The sequence below is a fragment of the Hyla sarda genome, chromosome 2, assembly GCF_029499605.1.
Source record: "Hyla sarda isolate aHylSar1 chromosome 2, aHylSar1.hap1, whole genome shotgun sequence".
NCBI classification, from domain to species: domain Eukaryota; kingdom Metazoa; phylum Chordata; class Amphibia; order Anura; family Hylidae; genus Hyla; species Hyla sarda.
In genome coordinates, this window is record NC_079190.1 from 22,574,688 (window position 1) to 22,596,820 (window position 22,133).

At 39.8% G+C, this 22,133-nt stretch overlaps 1 protein-coding gene across 16 annotated transcripts in view; it reads left to right on the forward strand.

Annotated features, from left to right (window-relative positions):
- The window catches only part of DLG2 (discs large MAGUK scaffold protein 2), a 1,357,480-nt gene extending 1,349,202 nt beyond the window's left edge, over positions 1–8,278 (forward strand). For 4 of the 16 annotated variants that reach the window (XM_056561371.1, XM_056561370.1, XM_056561372.1 and 1 more), the window contains 3 exons: positions 591–700; positions 2,896–2,987; positions 4,555–6,941. In XM_056561371.1, the coding sequence (XP_056417346.1) occupies positions 591–700; positions 2,896–2,987; positions 4,555–4,661 (309 nt within the window). In that variant the 3' untranslated portion in view covers positions 4,662–6,941. Of the gene's footprint in view, positions 1–590; positions 701–2,895; positions 2,988–4,554 lie in introns of all 16 variants that reach the window. The other 12 variants (XM_056561364.1, XM_056561368.1, XM_056561369.1 and 9 more) reach the window with 10 other exon arrangements.
- The last annotated feature ends 13,855 nt before the right edge of the window (positions 8,279–22,133 follow it).

Sequence of the window (22,133 nt, forward strand, 5' to 3'; positions counted from 1 at the left end):
TCCTTACACAAAGGCTGAGGTAGCGGTCCTGCTGCTGGGTTGTTGCCCTCCTACGGCATCCTCCACATCTCCTGATGTACTGGCCTGTCTCCTGGTAGCGCCTCCATGCTCTGGACACTACGCTGACAGACACAGCAAACCTTCTTGCCACAGCTCTCATTGATGTGCCATCCTGGATGAGCTGCACTACCTGAGCCACTTGTGTGGGTTGTAGACTCTGTCTCATGCTACCACTAGAGTGAGAGCACTGCCAGCATTCAAAAGTGATCAAAACATCAGCCAGAAAACATAGGAACTGAGAAGTGGTCTGTGGTCACCACCTGCAGAACCACCCCTTTTTTGGGGGTGTCTTGCTAATTGCCTATAATTTTCACCTGTTGTCTGTTCCATTTGCACAACAGCATGTGAAATTGATTGTCAATCAGTGTTCTTCCTGAGTGGACAGTGGGATTTCACAGAAGTGTCATTGACCTGGGGTTACATTGTGTTGTTTAAGTGTTCCCTTTATTTTTTTGAGCAGTGTATATGTTGTTTCATGCTTAGTCTTATATTATTATATTGTATTATATATTATATTTTTTTCCTTGCAGGGAAAGCACTGTATTCTAGACGTATCGGGAAATGCTATCAAGCGACTACAAGTAGCACAACTTCATCCTATAGCGATTTTCATAAAACCCAAATCTGCGGAGTCTTTAATGTAAGTACATTGCTATAGCCAATCTGGGGTGAAGCTTGGGAATTTTTTGAAGGGGTACTCCGGTGAAAAACTTTTTATTTTTTTATTTTAAATCAACTGGTGCCAGAAAGTTAAACAAATTTGTAAATTACTTCTATTAAAAAATCTTAATCCTTCCTGTACTTTTTAGCTGCTGAATACTACAGCGGAAATTCTTTTCTTTTTGGAACACAGAGCTCTCTGCTGACATCATGAGCACAGTGCTCTCTGCTGACATCTCTGTCCATTTTATGAACTGTCCAGAACAGCATATGTTTGCTATGGGGATTTCCTTTTACTCTTGACAGTTCCTAAAAATGGACAGAGATGTCAGCAGAGAGCACTGTGCTCGTGATTCAGCAGAGAGCTCTGTGTTTCACACGGAAAAGAATTTCCACTGTAGTATTCAGCAGCTAATAAGTACAGGAAGGATTAAGATTTTTTTAATAGAAGTAATTTACAAATCTGTTTAACTTTCTGGCACCAGTTGATTTAAAAAAAAAAAAAAAGTTTTTCACCGGAGTACCCCTTTAATGGTTGTGTATTACCTCTAGGGTGGGGCTTAGCTTACTCATGGGTGTGACCTCATTTATTCTACGTGTAAAACCAGCTTACAGTCAATTATTAAAATGGTCATCCACTTTTGAAAACCCATTTTCATACACCATAATAGCAATGATGCTGATGGTTATTTGACCATTTAAATTCCACATTCAATTTGTCATTTGAAGTGACAAAAGCCATTCTTGTCCAGTGCCAAATCAGCACCCTCGCAATGCATCCTAGGGTGCCTATTGGTAACTATGGCAGCTAGAGGTCTAGGTAATTCTACTGGTAAAAAAAAATGGAAACATAAGAAAAAATAAAAAGTGTTGGCATCACTTCGTACACAAAAGTCTGATCTAAGCGCCAGATTTAAAGATTTTTTGGTCACACAATGTATCAGAAAAGAATGAATAAAAAGATCAAAAAGTCCCACCTTCTCCAAATCGCACTGATAAATACAGTGACCCCCCGACCTACGATGGCCCCGACATACGATCATTTCAACATACGATGGCCTCTCAGAAGGCAATATAAACATACGATGCTTTTGTATGTCGGGGCCATCGCATATTCGGCTATCCGGCAGCGCAGACTGCTTCAGCTGCCACCAGATAGCCGCTTACGGTGCCCTGTGTGTTCCACTGACGATCACTTACCTGTCCTCGGGGCTCCGGCGCATCCTCTCCGGGATCCCCTGCATCATCGGCGCTCTCCTTCGTCGTCATCACATTGCTGCGCATGCCGTCCCGTCATCCAATAGGAGCGGCGTGCGTAGCGACGTGATGGCGGCGACGGAAAGCGAGGATGCCGGGGAAGCAGAGGCCTTGCCGGAGCGTCGGGGACACCCTGGGGACGCGGCGACAGCGATGGAAGGCGACATCCAGGGCAGTGGTGACGGTCCGGAGTGGCGGGGACAGGTGAGTATTACATCCAATACCAGTGGTCTTCAACCAGCAGACCTCCAGATGTTGCAAAACTACAATTCCCAGCATGCCCGGACAGCCAACGGCTGGGTGTTGTAGTTTTGCAACATCTGGAGGTCCGCAGGTTGTAGACCACTGTCCTATACTTTACATTGCACGGATCCCACAACATGCGATGGTTTCAACAAACGATGGTCCATTTGGAACGGATTACCATCGTATGTTGAGGGACCACTGTACTGAAGATCATAGTGCAAAAATTGAGCCCTCATACAACCCTGTAGATAAAAATTGAAAACCAAGAAAAAAGTATATATTCTCAAAATCACACAGTTCTAACACCTATAAAAAAAAAATGTCAACAGTAGTAAAGTAAAACTAAAGACATATAAATAGGGAAACACTGTAATCTTACTGACCAATAGAATAAATATATCATGTCAGTATTACTGTAAGGTACATTGTGTAAAAACAAAAAACCCCAAATTAACAAAATTACATTTTTTTTTTTTCAATTTCATTCCAGAAATAATTCCAGAACAATTGAATATGTTTTGGCAAAATGAAATTTGTCTTTAAAAAGCCCTAAAAAAAAACATCCTGTGACTCTGTTAATGTGAAAATTAAGAAAAATTAGCAAAAATGCAAAAATTTAAATTGGCCAGGTCATTAATTTTAATATGAAATATTTTTTTATTTTTTATACAGGGAAATCAGTAAGCGTCTGACGGAAGAACAAGCCAGGAAAACCTATGATCGAGCACTGAAATTAGAACAGGAATTTGGAGAGTTTTTTACAGGTGACTTCTTTTATTTTAACAAAAAATTTTGTCAAATTTGTTGTCTTTTTTTGGTCGGCTGTCTGTAGTCACTGCTGGGGGTGGGGGGAGGTCTTATTTCTGTGCTGCTCTTGTTCAAGTCAAGATACTCCTAGGGGTGACAACATGCAACTGATATTTTTATTGGGGTATGTGTGGGGGTGGGAGGGCTTGAAAGGGAATGATTGCTTGTTGTCCGCACGAGTATATGGTGCACTAGGTGACATTTTGCGGTGCTCTTACTTTATTTCTCTAATGTTAGGGCTCGTTCACACGGCCGCCTGCTCCCATCAAAAAAATGCCCATTATGCAACCCGTTTGCTAATTTTGCAAACGGGTTGTAAAGGGCTGTAAACGGATCCCATTGATTTCAATAGGATTTTTTTACAGTCCTTTAACACCCGTTTGCACCCGTTATGTTTCTAACCCGTTATTTTTGACGGCCAGAAGACGTTCCATGCACAATTTTTTTGCCCGTCAAAAAGAACGGGTGAAAAACGGGTCTTTTAAATTTTACATTGAAGTCTATGGGAAACGGGTTACAAACAGGTTACCCTTTAATGTACCCGTTTGTTCCCGTTAATTTCAATCCGTTTTTCACCTCTATTCTCTTCTGAGCATGCTCAGAAGAGGTGGCATGAACCAGGAATTAATGGATTAATGGATTAAAACGGGTGCAAACGGATATAATATAGGAGTTTTCAACTGTTAAAAAAAAACGGGTCACTAGACCAGTTTGCAATCCGTTTGCACCCGTTGGTAACCCGTTTTTTTCATGTTCCGTTATTTTACTTGAACGGGTGAATATCGGGACGGGAACCAACGGCTGTGTGAACTTAGCCTTAGACTAATGATAATATCCAGTTTTTCTGTTTTATTTTGGCAGCCATTTTGGAGGAAGTGCTGACGTTTCCACTTTTAAAGGAGTAGTGTAGTGAAAGATAACTTATTCCCTATCCAAAGGCTAGGGTATAAGTTATAGATCTCCTAAACGGGGCCCCCGCAGTCTGCTGGAAGGGGGCATGCCATCCCCCCGCATGAAGCGGAAGCTGACAACCCCCTCCATGTATCCCATAGAGATACATGGAGGGGGCGTGTTGGCCGTGGCTACCTGCGGGGATCAGAACCCCCTGCGATCTACTGGATAGGGGATAAGTTATTTTTCACTGCACTACTCCTTTAAATTAGAAACCAGAGCTAGAACTGTCCCATTACTCTTGATAGGACATGGTGCCCAGTGGGAGATGGTCATCCATTTCCAATTCTAAAGTAACAACCAATATGGCTGCACTTCCTGTTGTTACCTACAAAAATGGCCACCGGCACTGAATAGAAAAATGCTATTATCTCTTTAAGGGAATTGACCATAATCTCCAAACTTTGGCTGTTGTTCTATCTTCCTATTTACTAACATATGGATCATTTTAGTTTTTGAGTGAATACCACCCCCCCCCCCCCCCTTTAAATTGTTACATACATAAAACATTATTGTCCTCAAATAACATTGTCTCCAAATGTTTTTTTGTTTGTTTTTCAAAAATTTTTGCAGCAATTGTTCAAGGTGACACTTTGGATGATATATATAACTCGTGCAAATTGGTAATTGAGGATCAATCTGGACCCTTCATCTGGATTCCTTCAAAGGAGAAGGTATAACTTAGCAACTGGTATTAAATCCACACAAGAACTTAGAAGAATTCCCTTCTTCTGACAATATATATATTTTTTTCTTAAGTTTTGATGTAAATAATCTTCTTGAGGTCTGTGAATATTTGATGAATGTAGATCAAAAAAGGCTTTGGACAGAATTCTGGATCTTCGAAAAACAACCAATGACTGTTACGTTGTTGTTGGGACCACCGGTGCATGGACAGGAAGTAGATGCTTATTCCTTGATCACTTATGGAATTACTTATACAAAAAGAAGCCTGATGCCCAAGATCATTCACATCTGCACCTCCAGACCTCCATCATACGCTCCTGGCATGGACAATACATTCCACTCGCTAGGCTTGATGTGTCGATCATTCTAGTAGAAATTTTTTAATTCAGCATCTTAAGCTTCTTCTCACTCATAAATATAATTTCTAGACAAAAAAAATAATAATTGGGACAAAAATTTTGAGAAAAAAAAAAAATGAATGGCTGAAGATTCGGATCATCAAATGCACCCTAAAATGTAATAAAAGCAGGATAGCATGTTTTATATAACATATATCACAAATATTTGTTGTCATCGTTGTGTTCAGTGTTGGACTTTGTTTACTGCAATTTTTGATTCTCTTAAGTGTTCCTGTCTTTTCTACCCTTCTTAAAAATAACCCCTGTTCTATGGTGGTCAAAGGAATATTTCAACAATTTAAAAAAAAAAAAAAGTTTTTTTCTATTATTTTTATTTTAGAATTTTTTTTTCTTTTTAGATTTTTTTTTCCATTTTTTGAATTTTGACCTTTTTCTGGAGGACTCTTTCACATATATTAGTGATATGAAAATTTGAATGCTGTATACAATAGTAGTTAAGGTGGGCAAAATTTTAAGATACATTTTTTTGATATATAAACAGTATAAAAGCTGAATAAATATTAAGTTACAATTGCCCATTGAAAATTTTCATAATCAAATACATATTTACTACTATAGGTTTTTTAGTCAAGGGATACAAATAAGGATAATGCTAGAGGGGGTGCGGATGGGTCACAAATGCATCTCTGTCACATAAGAAGATAAGGTGGGGGGGGGTCCTAATTTTGCATTAAGGCTCAGGAGCTTAAAGTCACCCCTTTTTACAGTGGCTGAAAAAGTAGATGAGTTGAGTGTGGGACATGTTTTCTTTTATGATTTTTTTTTATCTTTACTTAAAAAAAAAAAAAATAGAAATTGTTAAGGCAAATTTATGGGAAAAAAATCCATTATCTACCCTAGGCTTAGCATTTTCCTAATTGTGTAGCGCCATCATTGCAATAACATAATTAAAAGAGATTTATTTTTTTGGCTCATAAATATTAAAGTGGTTAAATAGAATTATAAAAGAAAAAATAATAAAAATGACATGATTCCTTTCATCCAAAACAGCGCCACGTTACTTTACTGGTCATGTGATGTATTGCAGCTCGCACGGTTCACTTTGAAGTAGCTGATCTGCAGTACTAGACACAACCCATGAACAGGCGTGGCGCTGTTGTTCAAAGAAAACAGCTATGTTTTTTAGGATCAGACTATATAATGTTTGTAACTACAGAGACACGTAAGTAAACGCTTCACTAAACGCTGGAAAATTTTTAATCAAGAATGTTTGGAAAGTTGCTTCATACTTCATACGGGGTACTCTACTGGCCATCGTTCGGAAAATTTAGTTCAGAACGCTGTGTGAGCGCTGCGGGGGTTGACCACACCCCTAGTGATGTCACACCACGCCCCCACAATGTAAGTCTATGGGAGCGGTGTGGCGGTCGTCACGCTCCCTCACGTAGACTTGAATTGTATGGGCGTGGCGGGCACAGTGCTCTCTGCTGACACCTCTGTCTGTGTCAAAAAATGTCCAGAGTAGGAGCAAATCCCCATTGCAAAACTCGCCTGCTCCGGACAGTTCCTGACATGGACAGAGGTGGCAGCAAAGAGCACTGTGGTCAGACTGGAAAGAACTACACAACTTCCTCTGGAGCATACAGCAGCTGATAAGTACTGGAAGGGTTAAGATTTTTTAATAGAAGTCATTTACAAATCTATTTAACTTTCTGGCACCAGTTCATTTGAAAAAAACATTTTTTCCACCGGAGTACCCCTTTAACATAAAACTCTGACCAAGCGATATATATATTTAATTTTATTTAGTATTTATTTAGTTATTTATTTACTCATTTATCTATTTATTATTTCATCAATTTTAATATATGCATTCTTTATTGCAGTGTTTCCCAACCAGGGTGCCTCCAGGTGTTGCAAAACTACGACTCCTGCAATTTCTGGACAGCCAAAGGCTGTCCAGGCATGCTGGGAGTTGTAGTTTTGCAACATCTGGAGGCCTCCTGGATGGGAAACACTGATTTATTGAATTATTTATTTATTTATTTAATACTTCAGCAATTTTAATATATGCATTATTTATTGTATTATTTTTACCCTTGGGTCTTTTGAAATATTTTCTCATCTCTAAAATATTTTTAACCCCCACCCTAACATATTTTAGATTCTCCTAACCCGCACCTAAAATTTAACCCATGTGAATACCCATGCAATACCACCTTTCACCACTAGTAGTGCCAAATCCAGTGTAACGATGAAATAAAAAAAAAAGAACAAATAAAAATAAATACATTCTTAAAATTCTGCAACTAAGAAATAAAGCTTTTAAAGAAAATAAGGGTTTTATCATTTTAAAATTCTCATCTATTTTAACGTCTATTTTTGAACTATGATTCCTACTTTTTGATGGAAAATTTAAATTTCTCAAAACTTCCTCTAGAATTCACATAAATTATGTAGGGATTTTTTTATTTTACTAAAATAAAACCTTTTTTTTTTTCATGAAATGGGTTTGAAATTGACAGTTATTTTTACTTACAGGCCATACCACATTTCACCACTAGTAGTGCCAAATCCAGTGTAATGATGAAATAAAAAAAATATATAAATGTTAATTTTTTAAGTTCTGCAACTAAGAAATAAAGCTTCTAAAGCAAATAGCAGTCTAATCATTCAAAAATTCTTATCAATTTTAATGTTTCTTTTTGAACTGTAAGCGGATTGTTAAAAATTGGTTATAATGTATTTATATCAAGGGTATGATGTAAAAAATCTAATTCCAATGGTGTAAAATAAACAAATACAAGATGTTATAAATTAGATTTAAAAGAACAAGAATTACGTTCAAAATTGAAATTTTTTAATACATTTTTTGTTTTGTTTTTTTATATTTATATATTTTTGCTCAGAATAATTTTACATTCAACAATAGTCGGACACAATTTCTTCTGTTTTAATTTCCCCTCAGTTACGGTAGTGTAGACCATTACATTGTTTTTTATTATGTCATTGTATGGCTTTTCTTATGTTTCTGTCTTTTGCTGTTTTGTTTTGTCCCTGTTTCGACTGACTGCACCTTTTTTCTTGTATATATGTAGATAATACATAAATATATACATATAGAAATGTGAAAGGAAACAAGCGTTGTCTTTACCCTCTCTCTTTATGTTCCCCCTAGTTGTTAATCCTTCTCTATTTGTTTCATATTTGTTTATTGCTTCATTAAAATCCGGTATCCGCAGCACTGATGAACTTTTATGTATAGTCGATACTAAAAAAATAATAATAATAATATAAATAATAATAATAAAATAAAAAAAAATATATATATATATATATATATATATAAAATAAAAAATACAATATTTATTTCTAAGCACTTCAGATCACATTGGTGCAAAATGCATTGGGTGCAATAAATCTAAGGAAAAGGACAATTCCACCATGTTTAGAAATTATTTTGAATTCAAAATATTTTTTTATGTTTTTGATTTCCTATTTGTGTTTCTAAGTGACCACCGGTCTGGGTGCCCTAAACATTTTGTACATAGTGATCTTCATATTTTTAGATCTTGGGGAGAACCACCCCCGTGGTTAGAAATCTAAAATACAGACGACATTTATCATCCGTTATTAAGGTGGAATTGTCCTTTAAGGTGGTAGGTTGTATATACAGATAATGCATATATGATAGATTACCGAGGATAGTTGCCGGCACGTCGCAATGGTGCTACATATATTAATGCATAGAAATATTGGGCAACCAAAAAATATCACACATTCTCACAATAATATACAGGTTACATTATGTTTAATACAGATTATTTTTGTTATTAGAGGATCTGTCATAGGGGACGCTCGCGACAAAGTCATGGAGACACAATCTCTGTTCTTCTTGACACTATATATATACAAAAATCAGACCTATGACAGGTACCATGTCTGTAGACAGATTTATTGGCACCTTAAACGTGATATATAGGGCTGACTAGTTTGCATATATAACACCATAAGATTGCAATCATGGGTAGGCGTACTCCCGTGACAGATTCTCTTTAAGGTTTCTTAAAGGGGTACTCCGTAGGGGTGAAAAAATGTTTTTACATCAATTGGTGACAGAAAGATTTACAGATTTGTAATTTACTTCTATTTAAAAATCTTAATCATCCCAATACTTAGCAGCTGCTGTATACTCCAGAGGAAGTTGTGTAGTTCTTTTCAGTCTGACCACAGTGCTCTCTGCTGACACCTCTGTCCATGTCAGGAACTGTCCAGAGCAGGAGAGGTTTGCTTCGGAAGTTTGCTCCTGCTTCACACACTTCTTTACATGGACAGAGGTGTCAGCAGAGAGCACTGTGGTCAGACTGGAAAGAACTACACAACTTCCTCTGGAAAGCACAGCAGCTGATAAGTACTGGAAGGATTAAAGGTGTTATTCAGGAAAAAACGTTTTGATATATATCAACTGGCTCCAGAAAGTTAAACAGATTTGTAAATTACTTCTATTAAAAAATCTTAATCCTTTCAGTACTTATGAGCTTCTGAAGTTAAGGTTGTTCTTTTTTGTCTAAGTGCTCTCTAATGACACGTGTCTCAGGAACCGCCCAGTTTAGAAGCAAATCCCCATAGCAAACCTCTTCTAAACTGGGTGGTTCCTGAGACACGTGTCATCAGAGAGCACTTAGAAAAGAACAACCTTAACTTCAGAAGCTCATAAGTACTGAAAGGATTAAGATTTTTTAATAGAAGTCATTTACAAATTTTACATTTCTGGAGCCAGTTGATATATATATAAAAAAAAGTTTTTTTCTGGATAACCCCTTTAAGATCTATAAATAGAAGTAATTTACAAATCTGTAGAACTTTCTGGCACCAGTTGATATAAATTTTTTTTTGTTTTTTTTCCCATTCCAGAGTACCCCTTTAAGCATTGCTAATCTATTAGGGGGTTATACGAGATTAGGAAAAAAGGATTTGCCCCTCCCCCCAACAAGAAAAAAAAAAGCTCCACTCTTATCCATAGGCTGTGACAGGTATTGCAGCATTTAAGAAATCAGGGCTGAGCTGCAATACCACATACGACCTCTAAACAGGCAATGGCGCCTTCTTTCTAATCTCACACCACCCGTTTTTTTTATGCACTTATTATGTACAGTATTTTATAAAGGTGCTCTTTAGTTATTTTCATGAATACGTTGTAAACATAGTATTGGGTTGATTTAAATTGAACAGTTGAAAAGTGGTTGAAAATATGCATTTATATTTTGATTTATTTATTTATTAATTAATTTATTTATTTATTGTTTTGTTTTATGGAAATATCTGTGGGGAAAAAAATGTAATTGTATGTGGTTTGGTCCAAAATACACAAAATATGTAGCTGGTTTTTTTTACTCTAAAACAATCATTTACATTTAAAATCTGTACATTAAGTCTACATCATGTAATAAAAACGTATGTGTTCCATATAGAAAATATCATAACATTATTATGCTATTTCGATTTTGTTTATCTAGGGCAGCGACTTCCAAACAGTATGTCTCCAGCTGTTGCAGAACTACAACTCCCAGCATGCCCAGACAGCCAAAAGGCTGTCTGGGCATGCTGGGAGTTGTAGTTCTGCAACAGCTGGAAACACACTGTTTAAAATGTACTGATCTATGGACTGCCAGCACTACACTATCGAAGAGAATCCTTTCTGATTTCCAAAATTGGGAATGTCATTGATCCTGAGGACCAACTTACAAGGTTTTACCTAACTGTAGTGATAAAAAAAAAAATAAAAAATATAAAAAAAAAGGCCATATTCCAATTTCAGAATATTACCTAAGAAGGAAGGGATTGTAGAGCTAAAATGCTCTGACAGTAAAGAATACTTTCTCTAATGTTGAAGGCGAACTTAAAAAAAAAAAAATCACAATTGTTATGGTCTTCGAGATGGCCATAATAACATTTGCCATATTTGGTCAGATGCTACCTAAGTGAATTGCAAGTACCCAAAAAAAAGTGCCGATTTTTTTGTGTAAAAAAAATTCCGAGAGCGCCCGAAATAGGAACCTTGCAAAGAAAACATGGGGTTAAATTTCTCTTTTTTTTTTTTTTTTTCTTTTTTTTTTTTTTACTCTTTTCAGCTAACATACAGCTAGAAAGTGTGTGGGGCTTAGTGTTCCTTGTTTCCTATTTTTAAATTTTTTTATTTTAAGTTATAAGTTTTGAAATGATACATATTATAGTCATTTTTCTAAAATGAAATGGATGCTAGATTATTTTTTTTATACTTTCCTATATTTATCATAGTTTGGGTTCCCACAACTAAGACCCTCCCCTCATATTTGGTGGGGCACCATCCGCCATAGCAAGAAATGGAAAAGGATGATCTGAAAAGGGTTGTCTAATTCGGATAACCCTTAAAGGGGTCATCTAATTTGGAAAACCCATTCCGGAGATTACACAGACAGCACATCGAGTTGAATGAACTCTTTATAATGCCTACAGGGGATTCTCAAACATTGTTCCTAAGGATAGTCCTTAGGTGAATGGACGACTTCTGGTACCCCACGATCTCCTGACTGTGGGGGCTGCAGCACATTGGCAGTGCCAGAAGTCGAAAACCTACCGATCTTTTATTAATGGCCTATACTATGAATAAGAAATCAATCATTTAAAGGGGTACTCCGGTGGAAAACTTTTTTTTTTTAAATCAACTGGTGCCAGAAAGTTAAACAGATTTGTAAATTGTTTCTATTAAAAAATCTTAATCCTTCCTGTACTTATTAGCTGCTGAATACTACAGTGGAAATTATTTTCCGTTTGAAACACAGAGCTCTCTGCTGACATCATGAGCACAGTGCTCTCTGCTGACATCTCTGTCCATTTTAGGAACTGTCCAGAACAACATATGTTTGCTATGGGGATTTCCTTTTACTCTGGACAGTTCCTAAAATGGACAGAGGTGTCAGCAGAGAGCACTGTGCTCGTGATGTCAACAGAGAGCTCTGTGTTTCAAACGGAAAAGAATTTCCACTGTAGTATTCAGCAGCTAATAAGTACAGGAAGGATTAAGATTTTTTAATAGAAGTAATTTACAAATCTGTTTAACTTTCTGGCACCAGTTGATATAAAAAAAAAAAAGGTTTTTCACCAGAGTACCCCTTTAATTTATTTTTTAATCTTCATATTTGGTATTAGCCAAATAGCCATAAAAAGTAGTAGTTGAACAATGTTCCCACTGGGTATAAAATACAGGCATAGTCAGCAAGAAAAACAAAAACAAATATGCCCATACTTTTTACGCAGTGTTAACATAGCCGTTGACAGTCCGGGCATCCTGGGAGTTGTAGTTCTGCAACATCTGGAGGTCCACAGTTTTGTAAATACATTTCTTTAGTGATATCGGTCATAAACAGTTTGGAAATAAAAGGCTTAAATGTTTACAAACAAAAAAAAATGTAACAATTCCTATGAAATTCATCTAAAAAACATTTATATGAAATATTGAATACATTTGTTCTAACTTTTTTAAGTCTATTATTTTAATTTATTTTGGGTAAGAATAAAATATAATTGTTCTATTATTTATTTCCTATATTTAATGGATTATTATTTTTTCATTATTATTTATTCATTTCTTGACCATGTCCTATTGTTGCTTTTTTTTTTTATATATCTTTGTATTTGTTGCTATTGCTATTTTTTTTTTTAATTAGAGGAAGAAAATGTCAGGGTTCAAGTTAATATTGCAATGAATATTGAGTTTTATGAGCAAATAATTTTCTTTTAATGACACCTTCCGGCAGCCATCTTTTATTTGTTTTTGTTAAAGGGGTATTCCGCTCCTAGAAATCTTATCCCCTATCCAAAGGATAGGGGATAAGATGTCTGATCGCGGGGTTCCCGCTGCTGGGGGCGGGACCCCCTCGATCAGACATCTTATCCCCTATCCCCTCGTTTAGAGCGTCAGGTGAACTGCCAGAGGCTCGTGACATCACGCCCCCTTCCATAGACTTGCATTGAGAAGGCGTGGCCGTGGCGTCACAAGCGGGGCCCGGTCGTGACGTCACGAGCCTTCGCCCTGCATCGCCAGTCATCTGTCACGGAGAAAAGTTCGCCCTGTGCACCGGATGTCTGTGGTGCCACAGCAGAGATCGCGGGGGTCCCTGGCGGTGGGACCATCGCAATCAGACATCTTATCCCCTATCCTAAGGCTAGGTGACATCACACATGCTGTTTTTTTGCTGCATATTTTTTGCAGCTGATTTGCAGCTACCCATTGACTTCAATGGAAATACGCAGCAGCAAATAATGCATGTGGGACCCTACCCTAAACCAGCAAAGTATCAACCTACAGGGTGGGCCATTTATATGGATACACCTTAATAAAATGGGAATGTTTGGTGATATTAACTTCCTGCTTGTGGCACATTAGTATATTAGTATATGTAGTATATAGCAGTGAATACAGATACTGGAAGCCTGTGCTAGCATTTCTCCTGCGGTGTATATAGTAGTATATAGCAGTGTATACGGATACTAGAAGCCTGTGCTAGCATTTCTCCTGCGGTGTATATAGTAGTATATAGCAATGTATACGGATACTGGAAGCCTGTGCTGGCATTTCTCCTGCGGTGTATATAGTAGTATATAGCAGTGTATACGGATACTGAAAGCCTGTGCTAGCATTTCTCCTGCGGTGTATATAGTAGTATATAGCAGTGTATACGGATACTGGAAGCCTGTGCTAGCATTTCTCCTGCGGTGTATATAGTAGTATATAGCAGTATATAGAGAAGAGGGTTGCATTGACAATCCAACACAATGGGCAGCACATTGAACACATTTTATAAGTGGTCAGAAACTTGTAAATAACTCATGAAAGAATAAAGTTAAAACCAAGCACATCATTGTTTTTCTTGTGAAATTCCCAATAAGTTTGATGTGTCCCATGACCCTCTTCCTATTGAAAAAACAAAAGTTGGATTCAAAATGGCCGACTTCAAAATGGCCGCCATGGTCACCACCCATCTTGAAAAGTTTCCCCCCTCACATATACTAATTTAATATCACCAACCATTCCCATTTTATTAAGGTGTATCCATATAAATGGCCCATCCTGTAGAATTAAGCAAGATTATTTCATGGTAATTTATGCATAGATTACCATGGGTATTCCTATCTCATCAATTGGATCTTCCGGCCATTTCTGAATGCCGGGGGCGGGATCAGAAAAAAAAGCCAGAAGCAGCCAAAGCAGGGAAATTACACAATTTCCCTCAATCCTACATGGCGGCTCCCCACTTGTGACATCACAGCCATGCCCCCTCAATGCAAGTCTATGGGAGGGGGCGTGACAGCTGACACACACCCTCCCATAGACTTGTGTTGAGGGGGCGTGGCCGTGACATCATGAGAGGGGCACGGTCATGATGTCACAATCTTCCGGCGCTGCACTCTACACTCTAAACGAACGCCGGGTGCAGCAGGGAGATCGCAGGTGTCCCCAGCGGCGTGACCCTTGCGATCAGACATCTTATCCCCTATCCTTTGGATAGGGGATAAGATGTCTAGAGGCAGAGTACCCTTTTAAAAGCACACCTAGCTCTACCTAAAATTCACACTCCTTCCTTAGGCAGGTGGAGATGTGCATATATTGGATTTATTGTGCTCTGAGCCAAACAGATGTCTCCCTCCTGCAGCTCCCTCCTCCCCTCTCACAGCATGAAGTCTACCACACACAATGAGGGAGACACACTGCAGCTGCATCCCCCTCCTTTCCCTCCCTCATTCCCCTGTCTTATGGGTTGTTTTTTTTGAAACTGAGAAGGTTTCTGAAGATTTACAACAAAGCTGCAGGCGGTGAAAGAAAATGAGTATATATTATAAAGTTTTATATGTTTTTACATAGAAAAATCGATGCAAAAGAAAATACAGTAAGTACGCTTTAATAATTTATTATATTCACTTAATACATATTCATTAATACATTACTTATGGGTGGACATTGAGCCGAGTCAGAAACAAATTCAGGCGGTTTTTCTTGTTTTGTTAATCTCCATTTTCTCTCCTGTTGATTTATTTATGTGCCCGATTCCGTCTTTACAAATATATCTGAAATGTTGCATTCTGGGAATATCCTGGTTGTGTAAATCATTAATGCATCTAGTATGTGTGATACATCAAAGTATGGGAAATAAATAAAATTAAATTAAATAAAACCAATCTAAATATTTAATGCAAAACTGGTTCTTCTTAAGTTATCCTATGCATGTAAGTCATTAGAGTTACATTGTGGTATTTTCATTAAATGATTTTTACAGTATGTTCTCTGTCTTCTTTTGTTGTAGACTCCGGCGCTGATACAATTTTTGGGAACAGGGTTACATGGGTCAGGATGGGACAAGCTCTATTGGTGCCCAAAGCACCAGAAGGATATTTACAGCTGTTGGAATGACAATTATTAAAGTCTTATTCCAGATATGAAAAACGTATCTTCTATTTCCAGAACAGGGCCCGGCTCTTCCTATTCGGCCAATGATTGGCTTAAAGGGGTTCTCCGCCCCTAGACATCTTATCCCCTATCCAAAGGATAGGAGATAAGATGTCTGATCACGGGGGTCCTGCCACTGGGGACCCCTGCGATCTCCTTGCTGCACCTGGCATTCGTTTAGAGCATCAGGTGCAGTGCCGGAGGCTTGTGACATCACGGTCACGCCCCCCTCAATGCAAGTCTATGGGAGGGAGTGTGATGGCACGAGCCTCCGCCCCACATCGCTCCATGCGCCGTATGTCTGGGGTGCCGCAGCCGAGATCGCTGGGGACCCCCGCAATCAGACATCTTATCCCCTTTAAGCCAATCATGGTGGGGGTCGGAGCGCTCAGAGGGGAGAGTCAAGCCCCGTTTTGGCATGCAGACACTTATCCTCCATTCTATGGATAGGGGATAAGTTTTTCATAACTGCAATACCACTTTAACCCGCCCCCCCCCCCTTTCCCGACTCTTCCCTAACAGTCCCTAGAGTTCTCCCTCCAAAGGATAGGGGACAAGATGTCAGATCGCGGGAGTCCCGTCCCTGGGGACCCCCGAGATCTACCATGCAGCAGCCACCTTTAGCGGCTTCCTGAACCGCTGGAGGTCCTCAGGCCGAGTCCATCTCAACCACGAGGAGGGAGCATAGTGACGTTACGGCTCCACCCCCATGTGACGTCACGCTCCGCCCCCTCAATGCAAGTCTATTGGAGGGGCGTGACAGCTGTCATGCCCCCTCCCATAGGCTTGCATTGAGGGGGCGGAGCGTGACGTCACACGGGGCGGAGCCGTGATGTCACTTTGCTCCCCCGTGATCAGCCATCTTATCCCCTATCCACTGGATAGGGGATAAGATGTCTTAGCGCCAGAGTACCCCTTTAATACCTCCATTCCTCCTCTGGGGCTCTAGGTTGCAGTCATCTTCAGCTGCCCCTTATTCCTCCCCTGCAGGATTGTATTATTTATAGTTTTCCTGCAAAATGAACCTGCCTGTAGGAATAAGAGCCCTGCGGGGGACTGTTTTCTTCTAGTTCCTGCCTGCTCCCACTGGATTTCAGACCTTTACTGCCCTCACCCATAAGGTGTGTGTTCCACTCGCTCCCGCAACGTGTGCATAATACCATCCACCCCAGCTTTTAGAGATACCTCCATGCTATTTCATTACGCTCTTGTGCCATTTTTATTACCCCCTGTTTCATTTTATTACCCCCTTGTGCCATTTCAATACCCCAGTGCCATTTCATCCCCCCCTTGTGCCATTTTTTCAGCCCCATGTGGCATTTCAGAGGTTTGTAGGACCCACTGTATGTTCTGTAACCGCCCGCTCTCGCTCGCACAAGACAGAAAAAAAAACGCTCCCACAAGTAGTATATCAGGTCCTGCAGGACCCGGGGGATCCCAATCCCATTGCAGTCATCTAGTAGGAATGGGTTAGGCTGTGTTCACACCACATTTTTGCAAAACAGTTCCCGTATCAGGTTTTTGATAAAAAACTGATTTCTCAAAACCTGGCTAAACGGTATCAAATGTGTGTAATCCATATACGGTTTGAAAAATGATCTCCGGTTGCATCCATTTTTAAGAAAAAAAACATATATGTTTTAAACTTTTCACTCCATTATGAATAAAGTTTCACTTGTTTGATTGAAATTCCAAGAAAAAAACTGTGGAAAGTCAACAACCGTATGGTGAAAACAGGATAAAACCGTACGCACATACGGTTCTGTACAGTTCCCGTTGACTCCCATATAAAAAAAAAAAACGTACACGTTTCAATATGGTTTTCCACCCGGACCAAAAACCGTGGTAAGCTACGTTTTTGGGTACGGGAAAAAACTGACGCATCTTTTGGCATACGGTTTTCAATGGAGAGTCAATGCATACGGTTTTCAATACAGTTCCGTACGGTTTTCAAATTGAAAACGTGGTGTGAACCCAGCCTTACAGAGATACTTAAAGGGCTACTCCACTGCCCCAGTGTTCGGAGCATTTACTTCCGAACGCTGGGTGCGGGTTGCAGGGGTCGTGAAGTCACAACCACGCCCCTTGTGATGTTGCACCACGCCCCCCTCAATGCAAGTCTAAGGGAGGGGGCGTGACGTTAGTCACGCCCCTTCCCGTAGACTTGCATTGAGGGGGTGTGACATGACGTCACAAGGGATGTGGCCAAGATGTCCCAACCCCCCCTGCACCCAGCGTGCGGAACTAAATGTTCCAAACGCTGGGGGAATGGAGTACCCCCTTTAAATGGAGTCTGTCACCCTGAAACCCCCAACGAATGGCCAATTCCCTATTACAGTTCAGACATAAAAGGTAAAAGTGAGACATACCCCCACTGAACGGTATATTTATCCTCCCCAAGAAGGTCTTCCATAGTATGGAATCTCCATTCAGCTTCCCGCACCCAGGTCTGAGGCATAACAGAGGAAAAGTAGCCCAGTTGCCCATAGCAACCAATCAGATCGCTTCTTTCATTTTTAACAAGGCCTCTGCAAAATGAAAGAAGCGATCTGATTGGTTGCTATGGGCAACTGGGCAACTTTTCCTTTGCACAGGTTTTGATAAATCTCCCCCTCTGTTCTTTGCACGTGTGTTGCCTATACCCCCCGTATATTATTCTGTAAGTAAGCCGTAGTCACCTGCTGTTGCAGATAAGTGTTCTATTAAGACGTCTGGATGCTGCTTTGTTTATCCAGAAAGTCAATTACTTCTATGGCTTCAAGCGTTCATTTACTAACAAGATCGAATGGGTGAAGTTATGACTTTCTACTTACAAAATAATGAATTGCTGAAAATGAGAATATAACTAAACCCCTGAAACGCTGAAGCTGAAGAGCAGAACGGTGAAATGAGGAACAAATCGAAGAAAGTCCATATAAATCAAATTACAAATGTAATCGAAGAAGTCGGCGAAAATAGAAGTCTGCGAAAATAGAAAGAACGACATTGGAAGAGCTGCTGAGCAAAGATGAAGGAATAATACCCCATATCAGCTCAGTACTATGGATGAGAAGTATTGGGAGTGTGGTGACTAGGTGGTGCAGGTAATAGTGTAGGGTATGTTGGTATTAACCCTATGTTGTCGTGACGCCAGGATGGGGTTTCCTTAGATTAATGGTCCTACCGCCAACCGTCCCAGAAACGGTAGGGAGAAATAATTGAATGTCCAGAGCAGATGTTTGATGAAAACCGGAATAAACTTTACTGCATATTTTATGCAACTGCAGGTAACAAAACAGTCTTTGTATAGAGGACTTTGGTACAGGCTCCTCATAGGTTTGCTGGGACTTCTTAGATATCAATGAGCTTTGGTTTGCTAGCCACTCTGCTACTGAATTGAGCATAATTGAGTTGCAGTAGTCACACAGGATTTCAGTAGTTTTGAGCTGGATAACTCACGGTTTAGTGGCTGCGGAAGATAAGGCTTCAGGCCTAGCTTGAATTGATGAATGACCAAAGGTCCTTAACCCCTTAAGGACCAGGCCATTTTACACCTTAAGGACCAGAGCGTTTTTTGCAATTCTGACCACTGTCACTTTAAACATTAATAACTCTGGAATGCTTTTAGTTATCATTCTGATTCCGAGACTGTTTTTTCGTGACATATTCTACTGTAACTTAGTGGTAAAATTTTATGGTAACTTGCATCCTTTCTTGGTGAAAAATCCCAAAATTTGATGAAAAAAATGAAAATTTTGCATTTTTCTAACTTTGAAGCTCTCTGATTGTAAGGAAAATGGATATTCAAAATAAAACATTTTTGGGTTCACATATACAATATGTCTACTTTATGTTTGCATCATAAAATTTATGAGTTTTTACTTTTGGAAGACACCAGAGGGCTTCAAAGTTCAGCAGCAATTTGGAAATTTTTCACAAAATTTTCAAACTCCCTATTTTTCATGGACCAGTTCAGGTTTGAAGTGGATTTGAAGGGTCTTCATATTAGAAATACCCCATAAATTACCCCATTATAAAAACTACACCCCCCAAAGTATTCAAAATGACATTCAATAAGTGTATTAACCCTTTAGGTGTTTCACAGGAATAGCAGAAAAGTGAAGGAGAAAATTCACAATCTTCATTTTTTACACTCGCATGTTCTTGTAAACCCAATTTTTGAATTTTTGCAAGGGGTAAAAAGGAGAAAATTTTTACTTGTATTTGTAGCCCAATTTCTCTCGAGTAAGCACATACCTCATATGTCTATGTTAATTGTTCAGCGGGCGCAGTAGAGGGCTCAGAAGGGAAGGAGCGACAAATGGTTTTTGGGGGCATGTCACCTTTAGGAAGCCCCTATGGTGCCAGGACAGCAAAAAAAAACCACATGGCATACCATTTTGGAAACTAGACCCCTCGGGGAACATAACAAGGGGTAAAGTGAACCTTAATACCCCACAGGTGATTCACGACTTTTGCATATGTAAAAAATAAAAAAAAATGTTTTACCTAAAATGCTTGGTTTCCCAAAAATGTTACATTTTTAAAAAGGATAATAGCAGAAAATACCCCCCAAAATTTGAAGCCCAATTTCTCCCGATTCAGAAAACACCCCATATGGGGGTGAAAAGTGCTCTGCTGGCGCACTACAGGTCTCAGAAGAGAAGGAGTCACATTTGGCTTTTTGACAGCAAATTTTGCTCTGGGGGCATGCCGCATTTAGGAAGCCCCTATGGTGCCAGAACCGCAAAAAAAACCCACATGGCATACCATTTTGGAAACCAGACCCCTCGGGGAATGTAAAAAGGGGTAAAGTGAACCTTAATACCCTACAGGTGTTTCACGACTTTTGCATCTGTTAAAAAAAAAAAATAATTCTTACCTAAAATGCTTGGTTTCCCAAAATTTTTACATTTTTAAAAAGGATAATAGCAGAAAATACCCCCCAAAATTTGAAGCCCAATTTCTCCCGGTTCAGAAAACACCCCATATGGGGGTGAGAAGTGCTCTGCTGGCGCACTACAGGTCTCAGAAGAGAAGGAGTCACATTTGGCTTTTTGAAAGCAAATTTTGCTCTGGGGGCATGCCGCATTTAGGAAGCCCCTATGGTGCCAGGATAGCAAAAAAAAAACACATGGCATACCATTTTGGAAACTAGACCCCTCGGGGAACGTAACAAGGGGTAATGTGAACCTTAATACCCCACAGGTGATTCACAACTTTTGCATATGTAAAAAAAAAAAAAAAAAATTTTTACCTAAAATGTTGGTTTCCCAAAAATTTTAGATTTTTAAAAAGGGTAATAGCAGAAAATACCCCCCATAATTTGTAACACAATTTCTCCCGAGTACGGCGATACCCCATATGTGACCCTAAACTGTTGCCTTGAAATACGACAGGGCTCCAAAGTGAGAGCGCCATGCGCATTTGAGGCCTAAATTAGGGATTGCATAGGGGTGGACATAGGGGTATTCTACGCCAGTGATTCCCAAATAGGGTGCCTCCAGCTGTTGTAAAAGTCCCAGCATGCCTGGACAGTCAGTGGCTATCTGGCAATACTGGGAGTAGTTGTTTTGCAACAGCTGGAGGCTCCGTTTTGGAAACAGTGGCGTACCAGACGTTTTTCATTTTTATTGGGGAGGGGAGGGGGGCTGTGTAGGGGTATGTGTATATGTAGTGTTTTTTACTTTTTATTTTATTTTTTGTGGTAGTGTAGTGTTTTTAGGGTACAGTCGCACGGGCGGGGGGTTCACAGTAGTTTCTCGCTGGCAGTTTGAGCAGCGGCAGAAAATTTGCCTCAGCTCAAACTTGCAGCCGGATACTTACTGTAATCCTCCGCCCATGTGAGTGTACCCTGTACATTCACATTGGGGGGGGGGGGGGGGACATCCAGCTGTTGCAAAACTACAACTCCCAGCATGTACGGTCTATCAGTGCATGTTGGGAGTTGTAGTTTTGCAACAGCTGGAGGCTCCGTTTTGGAAACGGTGGCGTACCAGACGTTTTTCATTTTTATTGTAGGGGTATGTGTATATGTAGTGTTTTTTTACTTTTTATTTTATTGTGTGGTAGTGTAGTGTAGTGTTTTTAGGGTACAGTCGCACGGGCGGGGGGTTCACAGTAGTTTCTCGCTGGCAGCTTGAGCTGCAGCAGAAAATTTGCTGCAGCTCAAACTTGCAGCAGGATACTTACTGTAATCCTCCGCCCATGTGAGTGTACCCTGTACATTCACATTGGGGGGGGGGGGGGAACATCCAGCTGTTGCAAAACTACAACTCCCAGCATGTACGGTCTATCAGTGCATGCTGGGAGTTGTAGTTTTGCAACAGCTGGAGACACACAGGTTGTGAAACACCGAGTTTGGCAACAAACTCAGTCTTTTGCAACCAGTGTGCCTTCAGCTGTTGCAAAAGCTACAACCCCCAGCATGTACGGACAGCGGAAGGGCATGCTGGGTGTTGTAGTTATGCAACAGCGGGAGGCATACTACTTTGGCTGGGGATGCTGGGGATTGTAGTTATGCAACAGCTGGAGACACACTGGTTTGCTACTTAACTCAGTGTGCCTTCAGCTGTTGCAAAACTACAACTCTCAGCAGTCACCGACAGCCAACGGGCATGCTGGGAGTTGTAGTTATGCAACCA